At 40.0% G+C, this 23,010-nt stretch overlaps 1 protein-coding gene across 8 annotated transcripts in view; it reads left to right on the forward strand.

Annotated features, from left to right (window-relative positions):
* The first annotated feature begins 3,023 nt into the window (after positions 1-3,023).
* Positions 3,024-23,010, forward strand: part of GBF1 (golgi brefeldin A resistant guanine nucleotide exchange factor 1) — a 117,002-nt gene continuing 97,015 nt past the window's right edge. For 4 of the 8 annotated variants that reach the window (XM_019636423.1, XM_019636425.1, XM_019636424.1 and 1 more), the window contains exons 1-3: positions 3,025-3,278; positions 12,644-12,748; positions 14,098-14,164. In XM_019636423.1, coding sequence (XP_019491968.1) covers positions 12,653-12,748; positions 14,098-14,164 — 163 coding nt within the window. In that variant the 5' untranslated portion in view covers positions 3,025-3,278; positions 12,644-12,652. Of the gene's footprint in view, positions 3,279-8,857; positions 8,912-12,643; positions 12,749-14,097; positions 14,165-23,010 lie in introns of all 8 variants that reach the window. The other 4 variants (XM_019636419.1, XM_019636422.1, XM_019636421.1 and 1 more) reach the window with 2 other exon arrangements.

Genomic DNA, 23,010 nt, shown 5'->3' on the forward strand with positions numbered 1-23,010 from the left:
GGGAGCAGGCCACAACCCCGAGCGAAGTGGAACGGTGCCGGGTGATAGGACTGCTGGGGCCAGGTGGGAGGGCGCACCGGCCGGGAGAGGCCGCTGGTTTTCAGCGCTCAGACTTCGTTGCCGCTCAAGTTTCGGCGATTTTCTCCACTTGTCGCTGTCTATCTCTCTGCCCTTTTGTCTCTGCTCCAATCCTCCCACGTCTCAACCTTTCTTTCCTCTTCTCCACCGCTTTGCTCCTGCTGTTTGTCTCTCTCCTCCCTCCTCTGCCACTTTGAAAGACTAATTTCTCCTTCTCTCTGCTCCTCTTTTCCCTCACATTCTTTCTCCTCTTCTCGGCTATCTCCTGTCCCCAACCCCTTTTTTCTCTCCTCCAAGGAAGGTGGCTTCGTGGAGAAAGCAGAATTTGGAATGAGACAAACCAAAGCACCATTTTAACCCTGCCACAAACCACCGAGTGACCTTGCAGAAGTCACCCCCTCCTACTCACCCCCCCATCCCCCATCCTCCCCGCAAAAATAAGAAGTTAAAGGAGATCTCAGGGTTTGGGCTGAGCTCGCCTCAGAAGCCTGGGCAGTTTGTCAGTTTGCACTTTTGGCTTGCCCAGGCTATGCTCTCCCAGTCTTAATAGGGCTAACTTCTTGGTGATACCAGGTTCAGTTCTGTGGGCGACATGTGGTCTTGGTGCTTGCTAGTTAGGGAGTTGCAATAGATAGGACAGATGTCCCAAGGAACTTGTGGAGTAAGGCTGGGATGCTTGGGTGCCACTGAGAGCCCTAAACCCTATCATACAATATGCTCCTAAGGTAAATTTGACCAGTTTTATTTCTGCTTAAAACCCTTCAATGGCTTTTAATTGCCCTCAGGATAAAGGCCAAACTCCCTTGTATGGCATACAAGATTTTTGGGATCTGACCCTGTTTTAATCTCCAACCTCCTAGTGGTTTCCTGCACATCTCTGACCTTTCTTCTGACAGTGACATATTTCCAGTCAGTCTTCATCTTGTCAATTCCGACTTGTCTCTCTAAGCTCCACTCAGGCCTCATTTTCTCTGGGAAGCTGTTCCTGAACTCCCAGATTAGCCAGATGTCTAGCCTCTTGCTCCGACAACCTTCCTGTGCATACCCTGTAGTATCCCACCCGCTGTATTGAAGAGATCAATTTATATGTTGTCCCTCTGATGCTAACTAGGATTTATGTCAAGTACCATGTCTTTCTCATGTTTTTATTACTAGACATAACATAGAAACTCAATACTGAAATCTAAGAGGGAGATTTCTGCCTGGTAAGATGATGGAGGTTAGGCTAGGGCATTATCAGTTCCTTCTCATTTCTAACACACAATTGCATTCATACTTTTAGGTTGATTAATTTTTGAAAATATGTGGGAGTGGAGATGGGGGAGTAGGGAGTTTTGGCTCACTTAGACGATTTTCCAATTTTGGGCTATTTAGGAGCTATCAATCTGAGATAGATCCAGGAATCCAAATCCCAGTTTTCAAGTGAAGGTGGAATATGGCTCAGAGGTACTGTGGAAAGAGATATTATGATGGTTGTGTCCTCTTCACCTCTCTTTGGGTGAAAGAGGCAAGATCCTCAGCTCAACCCAGACACCAGGAACTGATGTACAGGGAGCTGTTGAGAAGTTTTTCATGTCTGATGGGTTCTTCTAATTAGAGGATCCTAGCACATGGATGGTCTTTGGATATCTGGGTTTGAGACCACATTTCTATGGGGTTAGGTATGCAGCTTTCCTGGGTCATCCATAAATGGGAGAAAATGGGGAGAGAGTTGGTATCTTTTTTCACTGCCTCCCAGCAGTCTCTTCAGGTCTGCAGGGACACCAGGACTCTATTACAGAAGATAGGCTGGGAACTCCACCAGTCAGTCTTCACGGAGGAAACACATCCTCCTGTCCTCTTCTTACACACTCTCACTTCTAGGTAATTCTAAATATCCTAGCAACCTCTATCATCTCTTGCAAGAAGACAGGTACCTTGGGGCAGGAGAGTGAAGACTGAGGGTGCACATCTAGTCCTTAGGCTTCTTGGCATTTCCAAGGCAGTCAGAAAAGGCTTCCATTTTCTGTCACTGGTGATGTGCACTAACTTGGGTGATCAGCTTTGTTCCAGGTAGGTAAAGAGTGTCCAAGGCTTAGTATGAGGGGCAGAGCTGGGAGTCACAGCCTGATAGACTAGGGCATAAGATGTAGTGAAGAGCAGTGGAAAAGAAAGCTGAAATGGGGATGAGGACACCTGAGTTTTTCTCTCTGCTCTGTCAAAAACTAGTTATGTGAACGTGGGGGCTATCTTTGCACTCTGGGACTCAGTTTCCCGCTTTGTAAAATGAGGAGACCTGAATTAGATACCCAACGTTTCTGCCACCTCTCATTTTCTCTATTTCTGGATGATAGGAATGGGGCACAAGACACAGAAACAGTTGGGTTGGGACAGACACATCTATGAGAAGCCAGACAGGGCCGGCAGACGGGAGAGTGGGGGAGGGGAGATTGGAATAGATTGTGAGACTGGTCCTAGGATGGAGTGAGCCCAGAAGGTGCCTCGTATGGAAGTATTCCCTTAAGGGGCACGGTTTTGGCTCGGCCTTCTTTGATATGGAGTGCCCGGAGTGGGGCAGGTACGAGGGAGTAGAGTCGCCCGCTCAGGCTCTCAAAACGGACCCCGCCTCCTTTCCAGCAAATCGTAGCTTTCCTCCCCATAATGCCCAGCTGCCACTTCCAAGCCGCACTGCAACCAAACTCTAGCTAACTCCACCTCTCCAACCGCGCCGCACAAATTCTCCATTTTTATTGGCTTTCACAACTGTCACTCAGACAGTCCTTGTACCCGTTGGTTGTTCTTACCTACCCTTTTCTTTCCCTTGTAATCTCACCTCCTTAGGTACATCCCGCCTCCCGAAGCCAACTTCCTTTCATCGATTGGATAGCTGGAATGCCACTTTTCACGATGCAAAGCTATTATTGGTTGTGCGCGGCAGGCTCGCGCAGTTACCAGGCAGCGGGCTAGACTGAGGCTAGTTACCACGTCAGTGAGCTGACAGGGAAGGTACCCGGCTCCACCGCCCGCTCCGGCCGACTCTAACCGGCCAGTGTGCGGTCCCTGACTTCGGCCTCAACTTCCAGGAAACGGGCTACTTCCCTTCTCCCATCTGCCACCAGAACCGGGAGAGCCGCTCGGAGACGCCTTCGGGGCCCGGAGTGGACATGAGCAGCAGCTGCCGGTCCTGGGACTAGGCCCCGCCATTTTGGATCCGCTGACAGGTCAGCGAAGTCTCCTCTTAAGAGTTCCAGTGTCGTGAAGGGCGCCCTGACATCGCGATAGGGAATAAGGGGAGGAGGGCCCTTATATTGGACGAGTCGGGGTGGATTAAGCGCTCAGGGGCAGGAATAAGACGAGGGAGAGATTGTTGTGGAAAGGAACTGGGAGGTGTGTAGGGGGCAAAGGTCAGGCCCCAGCCTCAGGAGGGGCGACTTCAGCTCTGACTTCTGATCCCTTGCAGCTTCCCCTAGCCCTTCTTCCTGTGTTCCAAGACATAACCTAGCCTTCAGCTCCTCTCTTCCGAAGCTTTCTGCTGAAGAGTCCAGTCCTCAAAAGCTGAAGCCAAACCTAAAGAGCATTGTATCTATTTTTCAGGGTTGATTTTTACACCTTCCATATGAAAGACTCACCAGATTGTATACAGCGTCCACTTCTGTGTGACTGCCCCATTAACACAACCGAACTGCTTCATTAATACTGAATGATGAACTGGTGCAACCTAGACTCAGGCAGTGAGGAGAGGTGTGGAAGGATTGAGGCCAGCAGTGTGGGGACCTGGGTTATGAGAAGGCTTTCCTCTTATAGGCAGCTCAGTTGCCATCTGGGTCTGTATGTAAACAGTGGACTTATATTCTGAGTCTGTTTCTTCCTTTACACAATCTATTTTACAAATAATCTCACCTGGTGTTGTTTTTTGGTTGGGATTTTTCTCCCCAGGTCTTCTCTTCACTAGGCCTAGGGAGATGAGGTCCAGTCACAGGGAAGCCACTCTTTTATGACATATTTGGCTGAGAGTAGAGAGGGATTTGAAGACTGGTGAAGTTTGGTACTATTGGCCTGTTATTTTAAGTGGTTAAAAAGAGTCATGAGAGATGTTCAGTCAGTTTAAAAGTGGTAGGGTCAGGGCAGCAGAGTGAATGATGGAACGTAACCCTAAAGAGAGCAATTTATGGCACTGTGATGACATTTGATAAATTGCTGTGTTGTAAACCTTAAAGTCCCCAAGGGTAAAAAGTGCCTTTAGAACTGACAAATAGTGTAGATTGTATTTTTTTAATGCACAACATAGAAATTTGTATGCTTTTAATTCAGGCACATAAGGCACTCCTCTGGGCCCTGTGGAGGATACAAATGGGAAGATCTGTTTTGGGATTGCTCTGCTCAGACTATGCACTTCTTAAAAGCAGTAGCGTATATGTGCAGTGGCCTAGTTAGAGCATGTAGTAGTGATAAAGTAGTATCAGTCTAATGCCTTTCAGCATGTAGTGGACACTCAATAAATGTTATTTGTACCTAGTGTTAGTTTAGTATGTGGTCCTAACTTGTGGCCTGATTCTGATCCTGGCAGTCAGGACTTTTGCATGGTGAGGTAGTAACAAGTAGAGTCAAAACCTCATTGTGTTAGAAGGGAGAACTATCTATTGGGTTGTCGGAAATGTCATGACGCATTTTTGCAATGAAAAACATAGAAAAAATACACCATGACTTTTCTCACAACCCAATAGGATCTAGAGTGAGTAAACTCTTTTTACCTAATGCCCTCTGCCCTCCTGAATGTGTGTGTGTGTGTGTGTGTGTGTGTGTGTGTGTGTGTGTGTGTGTGTGTATGGTGGGGGAGAACATTTATTGTTTGTATTTATTGATTTAAAATAAGTGGGGTGGAAATGGTACAGCCAACTGTTTGCATTTTAACTTGATGATCCAAGTTGCAGAATTTCCAAAAAGTAGTTGAAAGTGACTAATGAAATGATATTAGTCAGCCCAGGAAGTATCCAGGATTGATGGGCCTGCATTGCTCATCTGGGTTGATATGCCCTGTTGAGCCCTGTTGGGTTGATATACTTTGCATAATAGGCAATCTAGTCTTTGGATAGAGTGTGACCAATCACGCATCTTTTCAGTTGTGCCTGGAGGTGACTCAAGCATCAAAGATTTTCCCTTTCTTTACTTAAGTAATTTTCTAGATAGGAATAGTTCTTCACCCCCAACCCCCACCACACATCAGAAAATTGGTTTTTCAAGACTTGTATTTGAGCTTATTTTTAAAGGTGAGTGAGATAGTACATTCTAATCTTGACAGTGATGCTCATTGGCACAGTGAGAACTCAGGTTGTAGACATCCCATGAGTAGCTGGGCACCAATCCCAGTTGAACTCGCAGTTCTCAGAGTTCCACTGCTATTTCACTTCCCTGTGTTCCAAAAGGCAGAATGACTGCAACTTTTAGATAATAACTTCACTGATAGGGTACTTTGACTACTGTGGGTAGCTAGAGGAGAAAACGACACAGCTCTTGCTTTTGAGGAGACCCACTGTATTTATACAATACTCACTGGAAGGGTTATCGTAGTCTTTGTACGCCATTTCTATTGATTGATTATAATCTGTTCCTGTGGTTCACTGTGACAAATTAAAATAATTCTGCTGTTGGGGTAATAGTGGAGTTGAGTTGAAGGAGAAGGGAGGTTCATTTTACCCTCAGGTTGGAAGAGCTATATATATATAATTGGCAGATGTTTAGCTATTATTGTTCCTTTTTTCTTCTATGTCAGTATGTACAACAACATTTGTTTAATTAAATGAAAATATAATAGAGCAGTGTGGGGATTTGGAGCGTCAGTTCGTAGTGGAAGTGATCATGGAAGTAATGATTTGTTGCCATCATATAAACCCGGGATTACAAGCTCAAATGCCTGAGTATCAAGCAAGTGAATGCAAATGAGTGAAATCAGCCAGGGGGGGACTGTATTACCATGTATTGGGGACTGTAGTGTACTGTCATGTGGACACAGTATGCCCAGTTTTCCTGTTTCTCAGGAGAAACTGGAAATTCAGGTCATTGTGTTTTAAACTGTTGACAACTAGTTAAAAAATTTTTAAACCTTTTGCAAATAGAACAAAATATGTCTGTGGACTGGATTCTGCCCCATGACAGTGGATGATGACCCCTGACATACAAGATGGGCAGACTATATGAGACTTAATTACTACAGTTCTCTTTATATAATCCCACAGACTAACTTTTTATCTTTGTCCTACTCTGCCAACTGTCATCCTTACACCATGGGTGCCCTCTGAGTGGTTAAAAGATGAGTGAGAGAGAGAAGCCTTGTTTTATTTTTCATCTACAAGCTCACAGAAAGGACATCTTTGAACAGCTTTGGACAGATCTCAGTGGCTCACCTTGTATATAGTTCTTGGAATAGACTCACAATCTCCACAGAAAGAGGAGGTACCATGGCAGAGCTGAGGTACAGTGGTCACCTGATTATCAGGTTTGGGGAGATTTTCCAGTTGTGTCCTGTTAGGACACCAGCTTTTTTCCTGGTTTGACTTTCTCTTACCTCCACCCTTTGAGTAAATTTCTTGAGTCCAATAAGTTGTTTACTGGTTCAATAATTCTTGGCCACTTTCAATAAAACACAGAACTATGGTGTGTCCCTTGGCTAGCCCTGGAAATCTTGTAAGCTCTGCATCTTTAGTGCTCCTCTGGAATGTTTGAGAGACTGAGTGAAGATAAAGTAGGTATCAGCTCCTTGGTACCTACTACCCTCAGAAAGCCCATCAGCATATTCTTGGTTTGCAGAGCTCTGTGCTAGACACCAAAGCACCATGAAAAAGGAAAAAAAAAATGAGTCTTTGCATTTGGAGAATCGAATTTCTAATTGGATAAGTACAACTTTTAAAAGTTTGAACAATGGTGTGCTAATAACTGCTATGTAGAACCCAAGAAAATAACATATACACATATATGAAGAATTGACAATTACATAAGAATTATATATTTCACAGAAGAAATGTGAACACGCAAATAGCACATGAGGAGACTTCAGAAAGATAGATGTGAGAATGGAAGCGTTAAAATTTGGCTGGTGGGTAAATACAGGTTCTTTTTGCCTGTAGGGTGGCCTGTATGGAAACAAATGTGGGATGCGGAAAGAAGGTTTACTTGCCTGGCTTAGAGTTCTTGTTTCTATGAAGTCATTGTTTTCACAAGAGGTAGATGTGAGCTGTACCACTATTGAAGAGTCAGTCTTGATGTTAGTTCATTCATTCGTTCATTCACTATTTATCATTTCTTTACTATGTGTCAGACACTGGGAATAAAAAAGTGAATAAATCATGGTCTCTTCATGAGATGCTCATTCATGGGAGAGACAGACAAAATAATTATAAATCAGTGTAAGATGTGTTTAAATAGAGCTATGTACAGTGTAGTGGGGTGACAAAAAAGGAATACTAATACTCTCTGGGGGAGTGTGTTAGCTTGGGAAAATTTCAGAGAGCAGGCATTCTCATAATAACGGCTAAGATTTTAGAGTTTTAATATCCCTGGTACCATGCTAGGTGCTTTATAGGCTTTTTATTTAGGCCTCACAACAAATATTTTGCAGCGGAGAACTGTAAACTGGGGCTCAGAGAGGCTAAGAAACTTGGCTAAGATCATACAGGTAGAAACAGAACTGGAGCTTGATCTGTGTTGAGTTTGAAGTTTGTTTTTGTAACCACTCTGGTATTCTGACTCTCTCATTGACTTTTGGATCGAATGAGTAAGGCTTTACCAAGTGGACAAGAGTGGGAAAAAATATTCAAAATGATGCAAATGCAGAGAGACAGCAAAGACCATAAATTTAAAAACAAGGACTTTTTTTTAAAATTATTTTTTTATAAACAAGGACTTTGGATAGTCTGTTTTATACACGTAAAGAATATATATAGCATACATGGGGCATCAGTGTCCCTCACCCAGCTTAAAAAACAGAACATCACCAAAACTGAGGCCACATGTGTGCTCTTTCCTGAGTTACATCTCCTCCCCCTACAGCCACTATTCTAAATTTTTTGTTTTCCTGGGGGTATAGTCTTAGTGGAATTTCTAAGATATAAGATATGAAGTTACTCAACTTTGCAAGATAATGCCAAATTATTATCCAAGCAAGCTGTATCGATTTACGTATCAGACATTTGTTCTGCATTTTTACCGTTTCTTAGTATTGTCAGATTAAAAGTTTTGTGCTATATTGGGGGTATAAATAGTATCTCATTATAATTTTATTTTGTAATTTTCTTGATTAGTAATGAAGTTAATATTTTTATATATTTATTTGCTGTTTGTATTTCCTTATTCTGTGAAATGCCTGTTCATGTCTCTTGACAATTTTGGGGAGGGTTTATATGTCTATTCTTACAGTTTTGTAGAAGTTATTTTATATTATGAATATTGCTGTTTTATTAGTTGTATGTGTTAAAATATTTTCTCCCAGTTTGTGACTTATCGTTTCCCTCTTTTTATGGTGTCTTTTGAACAAACGATTTTAATTTTAACCTGGTTTAATTTATCAGTGGTTTTTTTGTTTTGTTTTGTTTTAAATTTTTTATTTTATGGTTTGTGTTTTTTGCTTTCTGTTTAGGTGCTTCACCTCAATGTTGAGATTATAAAAATATTCTCATATATTTTCTTCGAAAAATTTTCAAGTTTTACTTTTTTACATATAAGTCTTTAATTCACTTGAAATAGAAATTTTCGTATCCCATGAAGTAAGGATCCAATTTATTGTTTCTGTTTCTCCTGCTTTGTTTAGATCTAGAGGGAGTTGCCTGTTGATATAGTGACTTTCTCTTTGGATCCTCTTGGGGTGAGTAACTGGGGTGCTGCAAAGCACCAGGGTAATGGTATAGACCCAGCTTTAAACAGATGGGATTTCAAAGGATGTGTGTTGCTCAGTCTCTGGGCCAGTGGCTTATCTGGCTGAGGATGTTGGTTGGTGTATATTTGGTTGTTCTCATATTATTTCTGATACAAAATAAGCCTTAAGTTCTTTTCTACCACACTGATATGAGGTCTCCACAGGCTTTTGTGACCTTGTGACAAGGTTTTCTAAGTCATTGGGTACCAGACAGCAAGTAGTTAGTTCATCAGAGCTTCTCATTTGAAGCTGAAAGACAGATTCCCTTAAGAGATTTCTTGGGTAAGGAGCCAAATGTTCAGAGGTCTGGAAGGAGATTAGGAAACTCTGCATAGTCCTTGAAAATAATTCCTCTTCATTCCCTAGATGTGCCCTTTTTTGCTGAGAAAAGAAGCTTAAGACAATTATTTTTTGCTTAGATTTGCTGTCTTAGAAAGTTGTTAGCTTCTGGTGTCTAATGAATTTTGATCAAATGTTAGGTTGATTGCTTCAGTTGAAAATCCCGGTTTAAAATTTATCTCCTCCAGGAAGCTTTCCAAATAGCATGTAGATCTTATTAGTTATCAATTAGTCTCATTGGCACTTTTGTTTCCAACTTGTAGTATAGTGTTGTTTACTTGTTGCTGTTGTTTTCAGTATGGATATTGTCTCTCATTCTCTTAGTTTTTTGAAAGAGAAATTAAGTATTATTATTTTATAATACTAGCCCTTCTGGCCTCCCCCTTTGCCCTCCAAATATTTTTACAATGATAGGTATTCAGTATACATACTGAATAATAACAATACATTGAAGACCTTCCATGGTATGTGCCCCTACATGTTTTTCTAGCTTTACCTCCAATTATTTCCCTAGGAATAATGTTCTAGCCAGTCTGGAATAATCATGATCCCCTAAATATATACCAAATTTTCCTACCTATAAGACTTTACTTATGCCATTACCTCCTATGTTTTTGACTATTTGAACCCTGTCTTTCAGTTGCCTTTCTAGGGCTTCTGCCAGAAATAATTTTCTTTGCTTCACAACTGTGACACTGTGTATCACTCATGTATTGGAGATATTACACAACTTTGTGTGTATATGTATGTGTTTTATCTAATCTACTAGGTTATAAATTCCTTGAGGATTGGTCACAGTACATGGACAATTCTATATGACTATGCCTAACATTTTGCTTGGCATCTGCTAAGAAATGTCTGATTGACTGAAGTAACTGTTAATTAACTTTGATTGCTGCTCTTAATTATTTACACATGGAATAATACAACTACTTTTCTGAAGAGCATACTCATTTTTCAGAAATCAGTTAATTAAAATTTAAAAATAGGTAATAGGCAATATATGCATGTGACGCAAAATTCAAAAGATACAAAAGAATATACAGAGAAAAGTAAATCTTCTTCTCACCCCTGTTCCCCAGTTTCCTTCTCTGGAGGCAACTTCTGTTAGCAGTTTCTTAAAAATCCTTACAGAGATGTAGAGCATACTCATCTTGCCTAAATAATTTAAAGAAGGAAGGATACTAGATATTTTATCTTTTCTCTACTGATATTTTAAACTATTTTAAAATTTGTTTATCTTCTATTTCTTGGTTCTTGTCTTCAGAAGAGAACATTGTTGTATGTTCTCATCATTGAATCTTCTTAGGAGAGAACGTTGTATACCTAGATCATTTGGAAGGCAGATAGTCTTCTGAGACTAACCTAGTTATTTCTTTAAATTGTCATTAAAATAAATTTTGTCTTACGTTGGATTCCGTTATGAATTGGGGGAGGTGTTATGGGCCTGGACAAAATTTGTACCAGTTCTTTTTTCCTTTCTGGGGGCCTGGTCTTGTGCAAAATAGGCAAATGGAGCTACTTGCAGGATTCATTTTTTTTCCCTATGTATCTTTGGCTTAGTTTTCTTCTAGATCTCACTAAAGTCTATAAATGCCTCATGGACAGAAATGTACAGTAATACATTTTTGTAAAAAATTTAAACATTATAGATAAGGCTAAAGTACCCTCTGATTGTACCCCAATTTCACAGAACCTTCTCTAGAGATAACTATGGTTATTGAGTTTGGGGTACATCTGCCCAGACCTTTTATTCTGTGTTTATCTATCTATCTATCTATCTATCTATCTATCTATCTATCTATCTATCTATAAAACATATTAAGTATAGTTAACAACATGGATGACTCACAAACATAATGTTTCAAGGGAAAAGAGCAAATTGCAGAATACATACAATATGATATTATATACAGTATAAAAATATGCAGAATAATGCTATGTATTGTTTAAAGATACATATTAATGAAGTACAAGTATAAAACAACATAAAAGTTTAATAAACAACAGATTTAGAATAGTGAGACCTATGGATGAAAGAGAGAATGAATAATATGATTAGGGAGGACACACATAGACTTCAGCTGTGCTATTCTTAATCTGGATATTGGCCATTATGTTACTATTTATATCTTACTATGTATTAAATATTGCATATTTTTAAAAACAAAAGTCGAGTATTTTATGTAAGTGGGTTGGTTTTTACATAAATGGTAACATACAGTCATATACTCCAATTTTTTTTTATTCCACAATATGTCTGAGAGCTCTTTCCATGTCTTATTTGCTTTGTATGTTTAGCACTCTGAAAGGTGCCTTATGCATAGTAGCTGCTTAATAAGTAAATATTTCTGGAATTCCTTCTTTCCTTATACAGATAGCCTTACTGTTTTAATTTTTGTCTAACTGTATACCCCTTCCCCACCTTTTTTTCCCCTTCTGCTTTTAAAAAGTTTGTCTTTCTGAGGAGGGTTTCTAAGTAATGGAATGTGGTAAGGTTGGTTTTACATGTTCCTAGTTTTCTCTATGCCAAGAAGAAATTCTGTTTTTTTATATTTTCACCTGGGGAGAGAATTAAATATCTTTTCTAAGTGCTGCAAAAGGCAGCAAAGAAAATGGTAGTTAAGTGATAGTTAAATTGGGAGCACTTAAAATACTAAAATAGTACTTCAGCCTTACTTCAGAGATTCATATTCTATATTTAAAAAGCAGATTTAAAAAGAGTCTACCTTTCAGTATGCTTATTTCAGATTTCCTGCTATAAGAAGTGAACTTGGCTTTTCAGAACTTTTCAAGGGTTGTATCACTGCTCCAGTTGTCTGGAGCTGACTTGGCAGCCTGGATGTAGTTGTTCATTGTTAACTGTGGTTCCAAACCAAGGCTGTTTTTCTAACAGCCTTCATTATTTTCTTTTAACTTGAACCTTCATTATTACTTTATTGAGTGGATAAGAAAGAAGAAAGGGAAGATCTGAAATATACCTTTAACAAACTGGCAACACAGATATATCTGCATACCTAAGCGCCTCATAGATTTTTTGAGACATTTGACTTTGAAGGATTTGACAGGCTTGCTAGGGATTGGTGAGGTGCCTTAGAGAAATTTTCTGGATTGATGCTTTTTTAGTTGTATCTTGAACACCCAGAGACATCTAGGAGAGCCAGGTAGTTGGATTCATAACATAAGATGGACTTCATCCCAGCGTAGTATTATAGGTGGGAAATCTTGGTACTGAAAAGATAAATCATAATTTTAACCTTACCAGATACTGATTTAAACATGGGTATGCTCTGGGTAACCAAATATTAACTAACTAGACTTTTTTCTTAACTGTTTTGTTAGGTTGCCAGGATGGTGGATAAGAATATTTACATCATTCAAGGGGAGATTAACATTGTGGTTGGGGCTATCAAACGAAATGCCCGATGGAGCACTCATACTCCACTGGTAAGTGGGGAATGGGCAGATAGTGTGGTCACTGGTTTGTTGTAGGGGATCTGATGCATAGTTAAAACAGTAATCGATTTCTCAGTAATAATGAGTGTCATAGAAATTCAGAATTGTTCTTGATATCAAGGAACCTTCTCTTTTATTTCAACTAGTGTCAAATTTACAGGCTGCCTTTTTTTCTCTGGAACCCAAAAGATGATACCATTCTCCTTCTAACTATTTTTATAAACAATTTAAGCTAGTATTTGTGACCTCTTTAAAATGCCAAAAAAAGGGAGATTCCTTATCTTATAATTTCCTAGGGCCATCAAATTAATTTAAATTAGTTTAGTTATTGATACATGGAGCATGGCTTGGTGATGGCACTCCCTGGGAGTTCAGCAAGCTTCCATATATAGAGTAGGCCATATTTTGCCAATCAGATGAGTAAGAAACTTAATCTGTTGTAAACCTGGCTTTCTTTGTTGCATATGTACGTTCAAGGATATTTTTTGTACAGTTGTATAAAACAATTTTTGGCACAATTGTAAAAACAAGTGTAGACATTTCCAACTTGACATTTGGAAATTTCTCATGTTCATTTATAAAAATAGATTGTTTTAGAAGTGAGTGGAGTCAGGAATGTCTTTGAAATGAATATGTGTGATTATATAATGAGTTTGAAGAGGAGAAAAGATGGAATAATACACATGTCTTAGTCGGTTTGGGATGCTATAACAAAATACCACAGACTGGGTAGCTTATAAACAACAGAAATTTATTTCTCACAGTCCTGGAGCCTGGAAGTCCAAGATCATGATGCCAATAGGGTCAGGTGAGGACCCTCTTCAGGGTCTCAGACTTCTTATTGTATCTTCACATGGTGGAAGAGTCAAGGGCGCTCTCTTGGTCTTTTATAGGGCATTAATTTCATTCATGAGGGCTCTGTCCTCATGATTTAATTACCCACCTTCTAAAGGCTTTACCTCCTAATACCATCACATTGGGCAAAATTCAACAAATAAATTTTTTTTTGATGAGAGGACACAAACATTCAGACCATAGCACAACACATGTAAAGGGCCTGGCAATCATGGTAGCAATGGCAATCTATGACCAGAGTGTTATTCATGGTGTAGATGAATACTTTAGGATTTATCATGTTAGGTAAGCCCAGAGAACCTCTATGAATTAAGAGATTAAGGAACTGGAAAAATGAACCAGAGCTAACTTTCTTTTCCTCAGAAGAAAAACTTACAGGATTTTTTGTTGGATTCAGAGAAAGAGCCCTTGATCTGTCTTTTATTTACTTTTTCCTCTTTTTCCAATAATTACTTTTTTTTCAAAAAACAATCTCTGTGTTACAGGATGAAGAACGGGATCCTCTGCTGCATAGTTTCAGTCATCTAAAGGAGGTTTTAAACAAAATAACAGGTAAGTCCCCACATCTAGGTAGGATTGCTTATCCAGGTAAAAAAACCCACATGTGCTTGTTTTATTACAGGGATAGACAAGTTTTTGTTGTAAAGAACTATTGCAAGGTTGGACAGACCCCTTTTGTAAATATTTTCGGCTTTGCATGCCATAGCCATGTGCAGCTACTCAATTCAGCCATTGTAGCTCAAAAACAGACATAGATAATACTTAAGTGAATGAATAATAAATCAAATTTTCTTTAACAGGTTGTAAGCCAGGTTTGGCCCATGGGTATAGTTTGCCCCTGGTTTATTATACTGCTGATAATTTTCCTAGAGTTCCTAGTAGGGCGTCCCACTTTAGTGGGGAATCAGCATTCATACAGTCACAAGCTTCCTTCATTGTTTGAATTATAAGTAAGTTACTTTTGGTTATTTTTTGGTTTGCTTTCGTTTTAGCTACTTTATTTTTCTACCTCATGGAGGTAGGAAGTTTGTGGCACAAGTAAAGTTTTTAGTGTTTGCAAAAAACCCTTCTCTTATAGAAAGTCAGTGTCAGTTTTAGGGCCTTAGCTCTCTGTAATGTAGATCTTTCAATCTTCATGTGTTCCCAGACTCTTTTTTCCTCACCGTTTTTCCTAATCATAATAAGCTTATGTAATATTTATACGTTGGGAATTTTCAAAGCCATTTCATGTTTATTATCATATTGAACTTTTTTTATACAACTGTAAGGGAGGCTTGACATATATTGCTCACTTTTTATGAATGAAGTTGAAGCCCAGAGACATTTTAAGTGATTTAGCTGAGGTCACACTGATCCTAAGAGGTGGAGTCAAAACTAGAATTCTGGCCCCTGATGCCTGGTTTAGTGCCCTGTTGTGTATTGAGGAGTATGTACACAGGAAAGGCCATACACACACACACACACACACACACACACACACACACACACACACATCACAACAAATGTTGTGGGACAAATCGCAACACCTTTGAGTTTTTCAAGAGAGGAAATATAAACTGAAAGGGAACCCCTGAGCTGTGTTGCTCTGTTGGCTGTAAAGGACTTTTGCAAATGTATATCCCTGGAATGATTTTAGCTAGTAACATATCTAAGAAATAGTTTTTAGGCTTATGCAAATTAAATAATAATAGACAAATTTCTCCTTTCATGATGAATGTAGGGAGAATATCTGGAGAACAATTCCTTTTTACTTTCCTAAATATGGGCTGAAGTTACCTAAGGATTCCCTACATGTTTTCTTCAAAGGAGCAAATTGAAAAGCATCGGAAGTGTTAGCCAAGAAGGATCAAATATAGAGGAGATGGTTGTTAGCTAGTTAGCAGGGTGAATGCTGCAACTAGGTGGCAGGTTCTTATATTTATGGCCTGTAATGTAAGTGACTCGGCTGCTTTAGAAAGAGTTAGCTGCTTGCCCAGATTTTTTTGTTTTTACAGATAAAGCTTACATATCCCAATAAGAAAGAAAGTTGTAGATATTTACAACTCTTTTTGGTGGGTCAGAGTTCAGAGTACTATCTTTCTAAGAGATGTTAAGAGGATTAAATAAGTGACTATATTTGGAAACATTTGGCAAACATTTATACATACCATGGGATTGTGGTTGTAAGTGGTTGGGAACACTAAAATGGCTGAGATCAGACTTGTACAGAGCTTTTGGGCCCTGTAGGCCTTTTAGGCACTGTGCAGACATTGAGGAGCTGAGGTGGTGCTGCTGTCCTGACAGCCACAGTTCCTGTTTGCCATCCAATCCACATGCCACACTTGTTTTCTCCACCCTGACATATCCTGAGACTTCAGCTCAGAGACCGTGTTTGTGGTGAGCGGTGCAATCCAGGACGTGGTGTCTCTATACCATGTAAGGGCCACCAAAATGGAGTCTGCTGCCTAGTTTTCGTATATCCTTGGGTTAGGAATCCAGATTATCTGCTCCTTCAAACTAATAAAACCAGAATGTGCCGAGGAGTGAGTTCTCTCAGTGGTACTAGGAACATACCTGGGTGTTGCCAAGCTTTCCTCTGGAGGAAGGAAGAAGGTGCTAGTGTTCTAGGGGTCAACAGCTGTGGCAAATGTTGAAATGGTGCCCACCAATGTTGCCCCATTGTTCTTGGGTTTTAGCATATTACCTGCCTGAGAAAATGACAGAGTGGGCCCAAAGTAGAGCATTTCATGGTCTTTTGATTGGTTCTGACCCCCCACACAGAGCTAGTTTCCAGGAGCAGGTTTATGGGTCAGCTGCCCCTGTGGTCCTGGACTGCAATCCATGACCAATTTCTTGTTTCTTTTACTGAAACAAACAGATTTTTCTGATTGGCAGTGTCAGGAGGACTGCTTTTTTGGAAGCCCGTTAATGGTAGGAGGCTGGGAAAGGGTTTTGAACTTGGAGAGAGAAACTGCAGGGACTGCCCTTGCTGTGTGACTGGGAATGGTGTACCATTTAAATTGGAGGAGGTATGCCGGAATTCTAGGATTTCCACTCAGTTTAACTTATGAAACTGACTTGGGCTTGGTCTCTTTTTACAAAGATTTTCTATTTGCATTTTCCTAGGCTGTCTGCTGACTTAGTTGGTTAAGAATATCACTCACTGTTGGAAATGGGTGGTTCATTGGACATTGTCAATAAACCAAAATGATTTTTTTTTCTTGTAAAATAGTCAGAGGATCATTTAAGTACATAAACACTACCTACTCCTCCAGGAGTATTATCTGAGCATTGTGAAGGAAGTAGGTCCGTTGTCTCTAGTCAGGTTGGCTAAGTCCATAGTTGTTATTCTCACAGATACGTACCTCTGGACCACATTTACAATCAGTATTTGCCCAAACTGTATGACAACTTCATGGTCTGTAGCATTTAGAGTAATAGAATATTGTAATACCAAATCTAAAGAGAAGGTTGCACTTGGAAGATACTGGGTGCCTAAAAGCAAAGTTTGCATATTGCTACTTTGGATAAAGCCTTAACTTATCACCACTGAGACTTGACTGCTGCCCCTTATTTGGTCCCCTTAGGAATCCTTTTAGGAGGTTATTCCGAAGGAATTAAAGCAGATGTGTGGTTGCCAGGGGCGGGGAGTGGGCATGGGGGATGACTGCTAATGGGTACAGGGTTTCTTTTGGGGGTGATGAAAATGTTCTGGAATTAGACAGTGGTGATGGTTGTACCACTTTGTGAATATACTAAAAACCCTTGAATTGTACACTTTAAAAGAGTGAATTTTGTGGAATGTGAATTATATTGAATTATATCTTAATTTTCTTTTTTTTTTAAGATTTTTATTGGGGAATTGGGGGGACGGGAACAGACAAGTTGCTGTCCTTTTGTTCTTTAGTCTAGTTGTGGAGGACGTTGCTTCACTGGCCCAAGTTGGCACCATCATCGGCGACTCATGGCAGCCCAGCTCCTGGTTGAGCTGTTGTTCAGCATCTTAGCTGTAGAAGGCAGTGTCACTGGCCCTCATATGTGGGATCTGAACCGGGGCCCTTTGGCATCCCAAGCCAGTTCTTAACCATCACACCGCTCGGCCAGACCTATCTTAATTTTTTTTTTAAATTAAAGTTTATTGGGGTGACAGCTGGGTGGTGAACACACAATGTGATATATAGATGATGTATTACAGAATTGTACACCTGAAAATTGTATCTTACATTTTAAAAACAGCAAATGTAGGCTGGAAAGTGATTGGGTTCACCAGTTCTTTCTCAGGGCTCAGAGCTAAGAAGGGAAGCCTTTGACTGTATTCGCTGCTGTGCTTTAAACCCATTGTCCAGCAAAGGCAGGATAAGGCTCTCTGTTCAGCCTTCTGGCCCAGTTTGTCCTTTTATATCTCTCTCATTAACTGAAGAAGCACATGGCTTTTATATTTAAATTTATTCAAGCTGTAATCTTTGACATTTGAGTTAGCTTTTAGTACAGTTTTGCATTTATAGTAATATATATTATGTATTTTCTCTATCCCCAAAGAATCCGTTTTAATCTTTTCCGGATGCAAATTTCAGTCTGTCTTGTCCCATCTTCCCTCTCTTGCTCTCTTTCCCCTCCCCCAACAGAGTATGTTTGATCAGGTGTGGCAGGAATATCCACTGTCAAGCTGCGCCCTTTATATTAGTCAATATTATCCTTCTCCCCCCTCCCTGTCTGTCTGCCCCTTTGGGCTTTCCCAGTTGATTTATAATTTTGGAATTCTCATCGGAGTCTGTAATACAGTTTGTTCATTATTTAACCAAAACCTGTTTAATGAGCAGAGAGAGGCAATGTAAATGTTAGGCATGTTGCAGTGATGTACCTTTGTGCTTCTCAAAGCGGGTGGGTAGTTAACTCTGTGCTGCCTGCAGGGCTGGGGTGTCGTGGCCTTAGAGGTAAAAGGACTACTGCATCTCCCTTACATCTGTTTAAGCCCTGCTGTGGACTTAGATTCCAAAGGCACGTTTCCTTTTATTCTTCTAGAGATGGTGTGTGGGCTCTTGCATATTAGAGCTATCTTCAGTTTCACAGCTAGACTGGGTGATAAGATCTGTGGCACAGGCTAGGGGATGGAAGGGAAAGTGAAATATCAGGATACTTGATAGTGCTCTTGGTTTTAGATCTGAAGAGAGTAGATAGTTTAGAAGAATCCTTCTAGCTGACATGGTCTGTGGCTTTGATCTTTTAGACGAGTCTTTGCAGGCCTTAGTACCCTTTATCCAGTGTGCCTCACGGAAAGGGCTCTAGTCAGTTGTGATTTGTTTTGTTTGATTGTGATCATTTGCCTCCAGATTTAGGCTACCTTTGTCCTTGGTCTTTAAACTTAGATCATTACAAAAAGATTTTTTTAGAAAATTTTTGGTTTAAAGCAGAGAGAGAGAGAGGAACAGTGTAAGATGCCGAAAAGTCTTAAACAGTCTAAAAGTCACAATCAGGATATTCTCTTAAGGAATCATCTCTTGATGACTTTAAAGCCTTCAGGGCCAGGGCTTGAAGATTTCTTAGTGTCCACAGGTGATGGTGTGGGGGGTAGTGAGTTGAGTTTGCCTTTGGAGATTTAACCTCAGTCAGGCCTTTTTAATTTTAAGGACCTGTAGGATTGGGGGTATTCAGCATAAGACTAAGGTTGTCTTGAGGTCCAGTATAACCACCTGTGTTAACTATAGAACTATTCTTGGGCCTTGTGTTTCTGGAATTCACTAAGATTTGGATTCTTTCTGGGTCTGGCTTATTGAATTGCTTTTAACCAGTATTTATTGACTATCAGCTATGTGCTAGGCATTTTGCTTAGGCAGGTAGGCATTGGGTCCATAATGGTAGACAAACAGGCAAACTTGCTTCCTGCCCTCATAGCAACTGGTTAATAAGACTAGTGGCTCTGGCTAACCATTCCAATGCTAACCTTTGTAGCTTCTACTGTATGCCATATAGTTCCCTGTCAAGTGTGGAATGGATGATAGTGAGTGAGATATTCCTGCTCTTACCCTTGCTAACAAACAAGCCAAAGAAATGAATAAAAATTATAGCTTATACATTTGCTTATTTGACTTTCTCATTTAAAGCCATTCTGGCCAGAGTTTAGATATTCCTAAAGACATTGATTGGTGGTTTGCATAGAGTAAGTCTGAGGGATAGGATATTTCTTTACTGAGCTCACCTGGTTAGCATGATAGGATGTGCTTGAGTTTAAGAAGAAGAAGCAGGTGCCAGGAGAAAGTGGATATATCAGGAATTTATTTAAATATAGTTTATCCTGGACAAACACACCTGTAGGGTACTGCCTCAGCTTTGTGAATTAGCATCCGAGCTGGGAGGTTTGAATCCATGTAACCTCTAGAGGTTTGCAGAGAACATTTAAACAGTCTGGAAGCCAACCTGGGAGGAGCTATTACTTAACACCTATTAGAAATAGCCTTCTAGGTAGAAGTGAAAATATCCAAGGATTCCTCATACCTCAATTTTAATCTGTTTCAATTGGAAGATGGGGAGGTATTGGGAAAAGAAATTTTAGTGGTCACTGACAGGAAAAAGATTGAGTAAGCATACATTATTTGAAAAAAAAAATTTTGTGTGTCATCTCCCATATGGATTGAATGCATAATTCCTTTTTTCCTCTTTTTTTCTGTAGGGGCATATGATTTAGGGAGTAGTAGAGTAAACAATATATCACTATTAATCAGCATGAGAAGAAGGTTGAATGAGTCAGTAGCTTTGTCCCACTTGGAATTGAGCTTGTGAATTGTTCAAGGCCTGACTAAGTGGAGGCTAAAAGAACCATATAAAATTTGGCAGACAAATTCATGTAATGGGCTGAGTGTTGGAAGAGTCAAGGTTGGACACACTTATATAAGTATCTATTTCCAGTGCCTGTTTGACTTTCTTGTTATATAATAAAATATAAGACTATATTAGTTTGAAGATCGTTGGGCAACACATTAAGATGTGACTTGAATTTGAGTCAGGCTGACTTTGGCACCTTAAAATCTTGGTAGCTTGATTGGCCTCAGACTTGTAGACATTTCAGCACAGAGAAAATAAAAAGACTATGATCCCCTCCCCCCCAGGGAATATTCATATAACTAGGGTAGCTCCAAAAGGCCTGTGTTTTGATGACTTGACTTTGTTATAGCTTCCCCAACTGATCTGAACCCTCTTCACTTGACACTTCTAAACCAAGTTCTTCCAAACATTTGTTTGTCCTTGAGATAGAAAATGAAGACTTTCTTGAGAAGGAGCAGCTCTGCGTAGCCTGACTTCTTATGGGTCCAGTTCTCCCTTTTTCTCTTCCTCATACCCACACATACTTAGCCATCAGAACTAGTCTGCTGGCACATCTTCCACTACATGTTTCTGAAAGGGGGTTGTGAAAAAAGGGGCATTTTTAATAGTGTGGCTCTCAAAAGCAGAGGCAAAAGAACCTAATTTCTTTCTAATAGAGGTTAGGGGACAGTGTGACTGTTGTCTGTGGTGGGTGTCAAAGTTACTGCTATTGCTCTCATTGCCATTGTCCTCTTTAGCACAGCCACCTCTTAAGAGGCCTGAAATTATTCTCTGGGTATGTGCCCAACTTGCTATGACAGCAGTCAGATGAGTAAAAAGAGGAAAAGCCAGCTGCTGCTTTGTTTTTAACAAGAAGGCAGGCAGAGTCCCTTTCTTCTTTTCCACCCACTCAAACTCAGGGCAAGTGCCAATAGGGTTTCAGAAGAAGCCAAATGTTTGAAATTCAATGTGCCGTTTTACTAAGGAGAAATAGTAAAGAGTTATTTGTCTCAGCCTTGCCCCCTCTAACCACCTCTCTGTGCTCCTAGATGTTTAATTGGTCACCCTTATTTCTAAAGCAATATTGACTATGTTTTTGGGAAGGGTGAGTGCATTTGTCCTTTCTTTCCTGGCACCCATTAAAAGATAGAACTGGGTATAGAGCAAAATGGACATTGTATCATTTCAGCTTAGATCACCTCATTAAAAAAGGGTGGTAAGTGGAGAGCAGCAACTACCTTAAGCTCTCAGTTTTGCTTCTGAAACTAGAGATAAGTTGCTTCTTATCAGTTTTGAGGCCTTTGTTTCTTTACTTTGGTCTTTGGAGATCCTGAAGGACTTAGATGGACAAGCACTCCTGGCTGCCTGTTGGCTGGCTTCTTATTGCATGCCTCTTCTGTAACACCAGCCTTCTGTTACCACTGTTACCACTGTAGGTTGAGTTGTGAAGGGCTGCCACATGTGCACACATCACAACTGACCTTTCCTTGTTCCACGCTTATTGAGCGATTACTTGCTGGTTTGTGGAACTCACATTATTGCCTTAGGTTTCTGGCCCAATGTGAAGTGGGGGCATCCAGGAAGTGGCCTGATAGACTGTACATCAGAGGGCAATAAATTGGCATTTGATTTAGTGGAAAGGCAGGGCCAGATGTGTGGGAGCAAGGGTTTTTCTGCAGTCAGCCATGCAGCTTGCCTCCAGGTGTCCTGGAAAGCAGCTTGGGAACTGGAGGCTAAGGGTAGTTGGGGACATTAATTGGGGAAGAAAAGGATCAAAGGACTTCAATGTTATCTGTTATGGGCCCTGAATTGGGAGAAAATCCTCTAAAAGTAGAAGGACAAATAAAATTTCCCTGACATCGATAGGAATTTTTCTACTAATTATTCTTTCTTTTCAAGTAAAGTGAGTTATTAATTGGCAGAAAGGATATAAAACTTGAGAGGTTCTTGACAAGGGGTTGCAGAATAAGAAAGCCTTATCCCACATGAGCATTTTCATGACGGGTTATTTCTCTCTTTGGGCACAGTTTTAAGAAAACTAGCTCCAAACTGATAATAAAGCGAGAGCTAAGATATTATGACTGCCCTACCATAAGCTAGAGTGGTATCTTTCAGAGTGTAGGTTGCATTCAATTAGTGGATTATGATTCATTTTAAAGGGTCGTACAGCATTTTTCCTCAATTTTTTATTATGAAAATTTTCAAACATACCAAAGATTGAAATAATACCACAGTGACCACTCAAATCCTGCCCTTAGAGTAAAAAAATTTAATATTTAGCCATACTTGCTTTATCCATCTATGTGTGTGGTTTTCCATAAGCTATTTGAAAGTAAGTTGCAGACATGTTGATATTTCACCCTTGAATACTTCAGCATGCATCCTAAATAAGGACATTGTCCTACATAACCATAGTACCATTATCACGCCTAAGAAACTTAACAGTAATTTACCAATATTAGCTAATATGCAGTCCATATTAAAAACTTCCCATTTGTCCCTAGATTTCCTTTTATAGCTGTAGTTGGTTTTACAAACCAAAATCGAAGCAAAATTCTCATTTCATTAGGTAGGAATAGACTTTTAAAATCTAACAGTTTTCTCCACCACCTCCCCCCCCC

Source organism: Hipposideros armiger, unplaced genomic scaffold (genome assembly GCF_001890085.2).
Source record: "Hipposideros armiger isolate ML-2016 unplaced genomic scaffold, ASM189008v1 scaffold_28, whole genome shotgun sequence".
Lineage (NCBI taxonomy): Eukaryota > Metazoa > Chordata > Mammalia > Chiroptera > Hipposideridae > Hipposideros > Hipposideros armiger.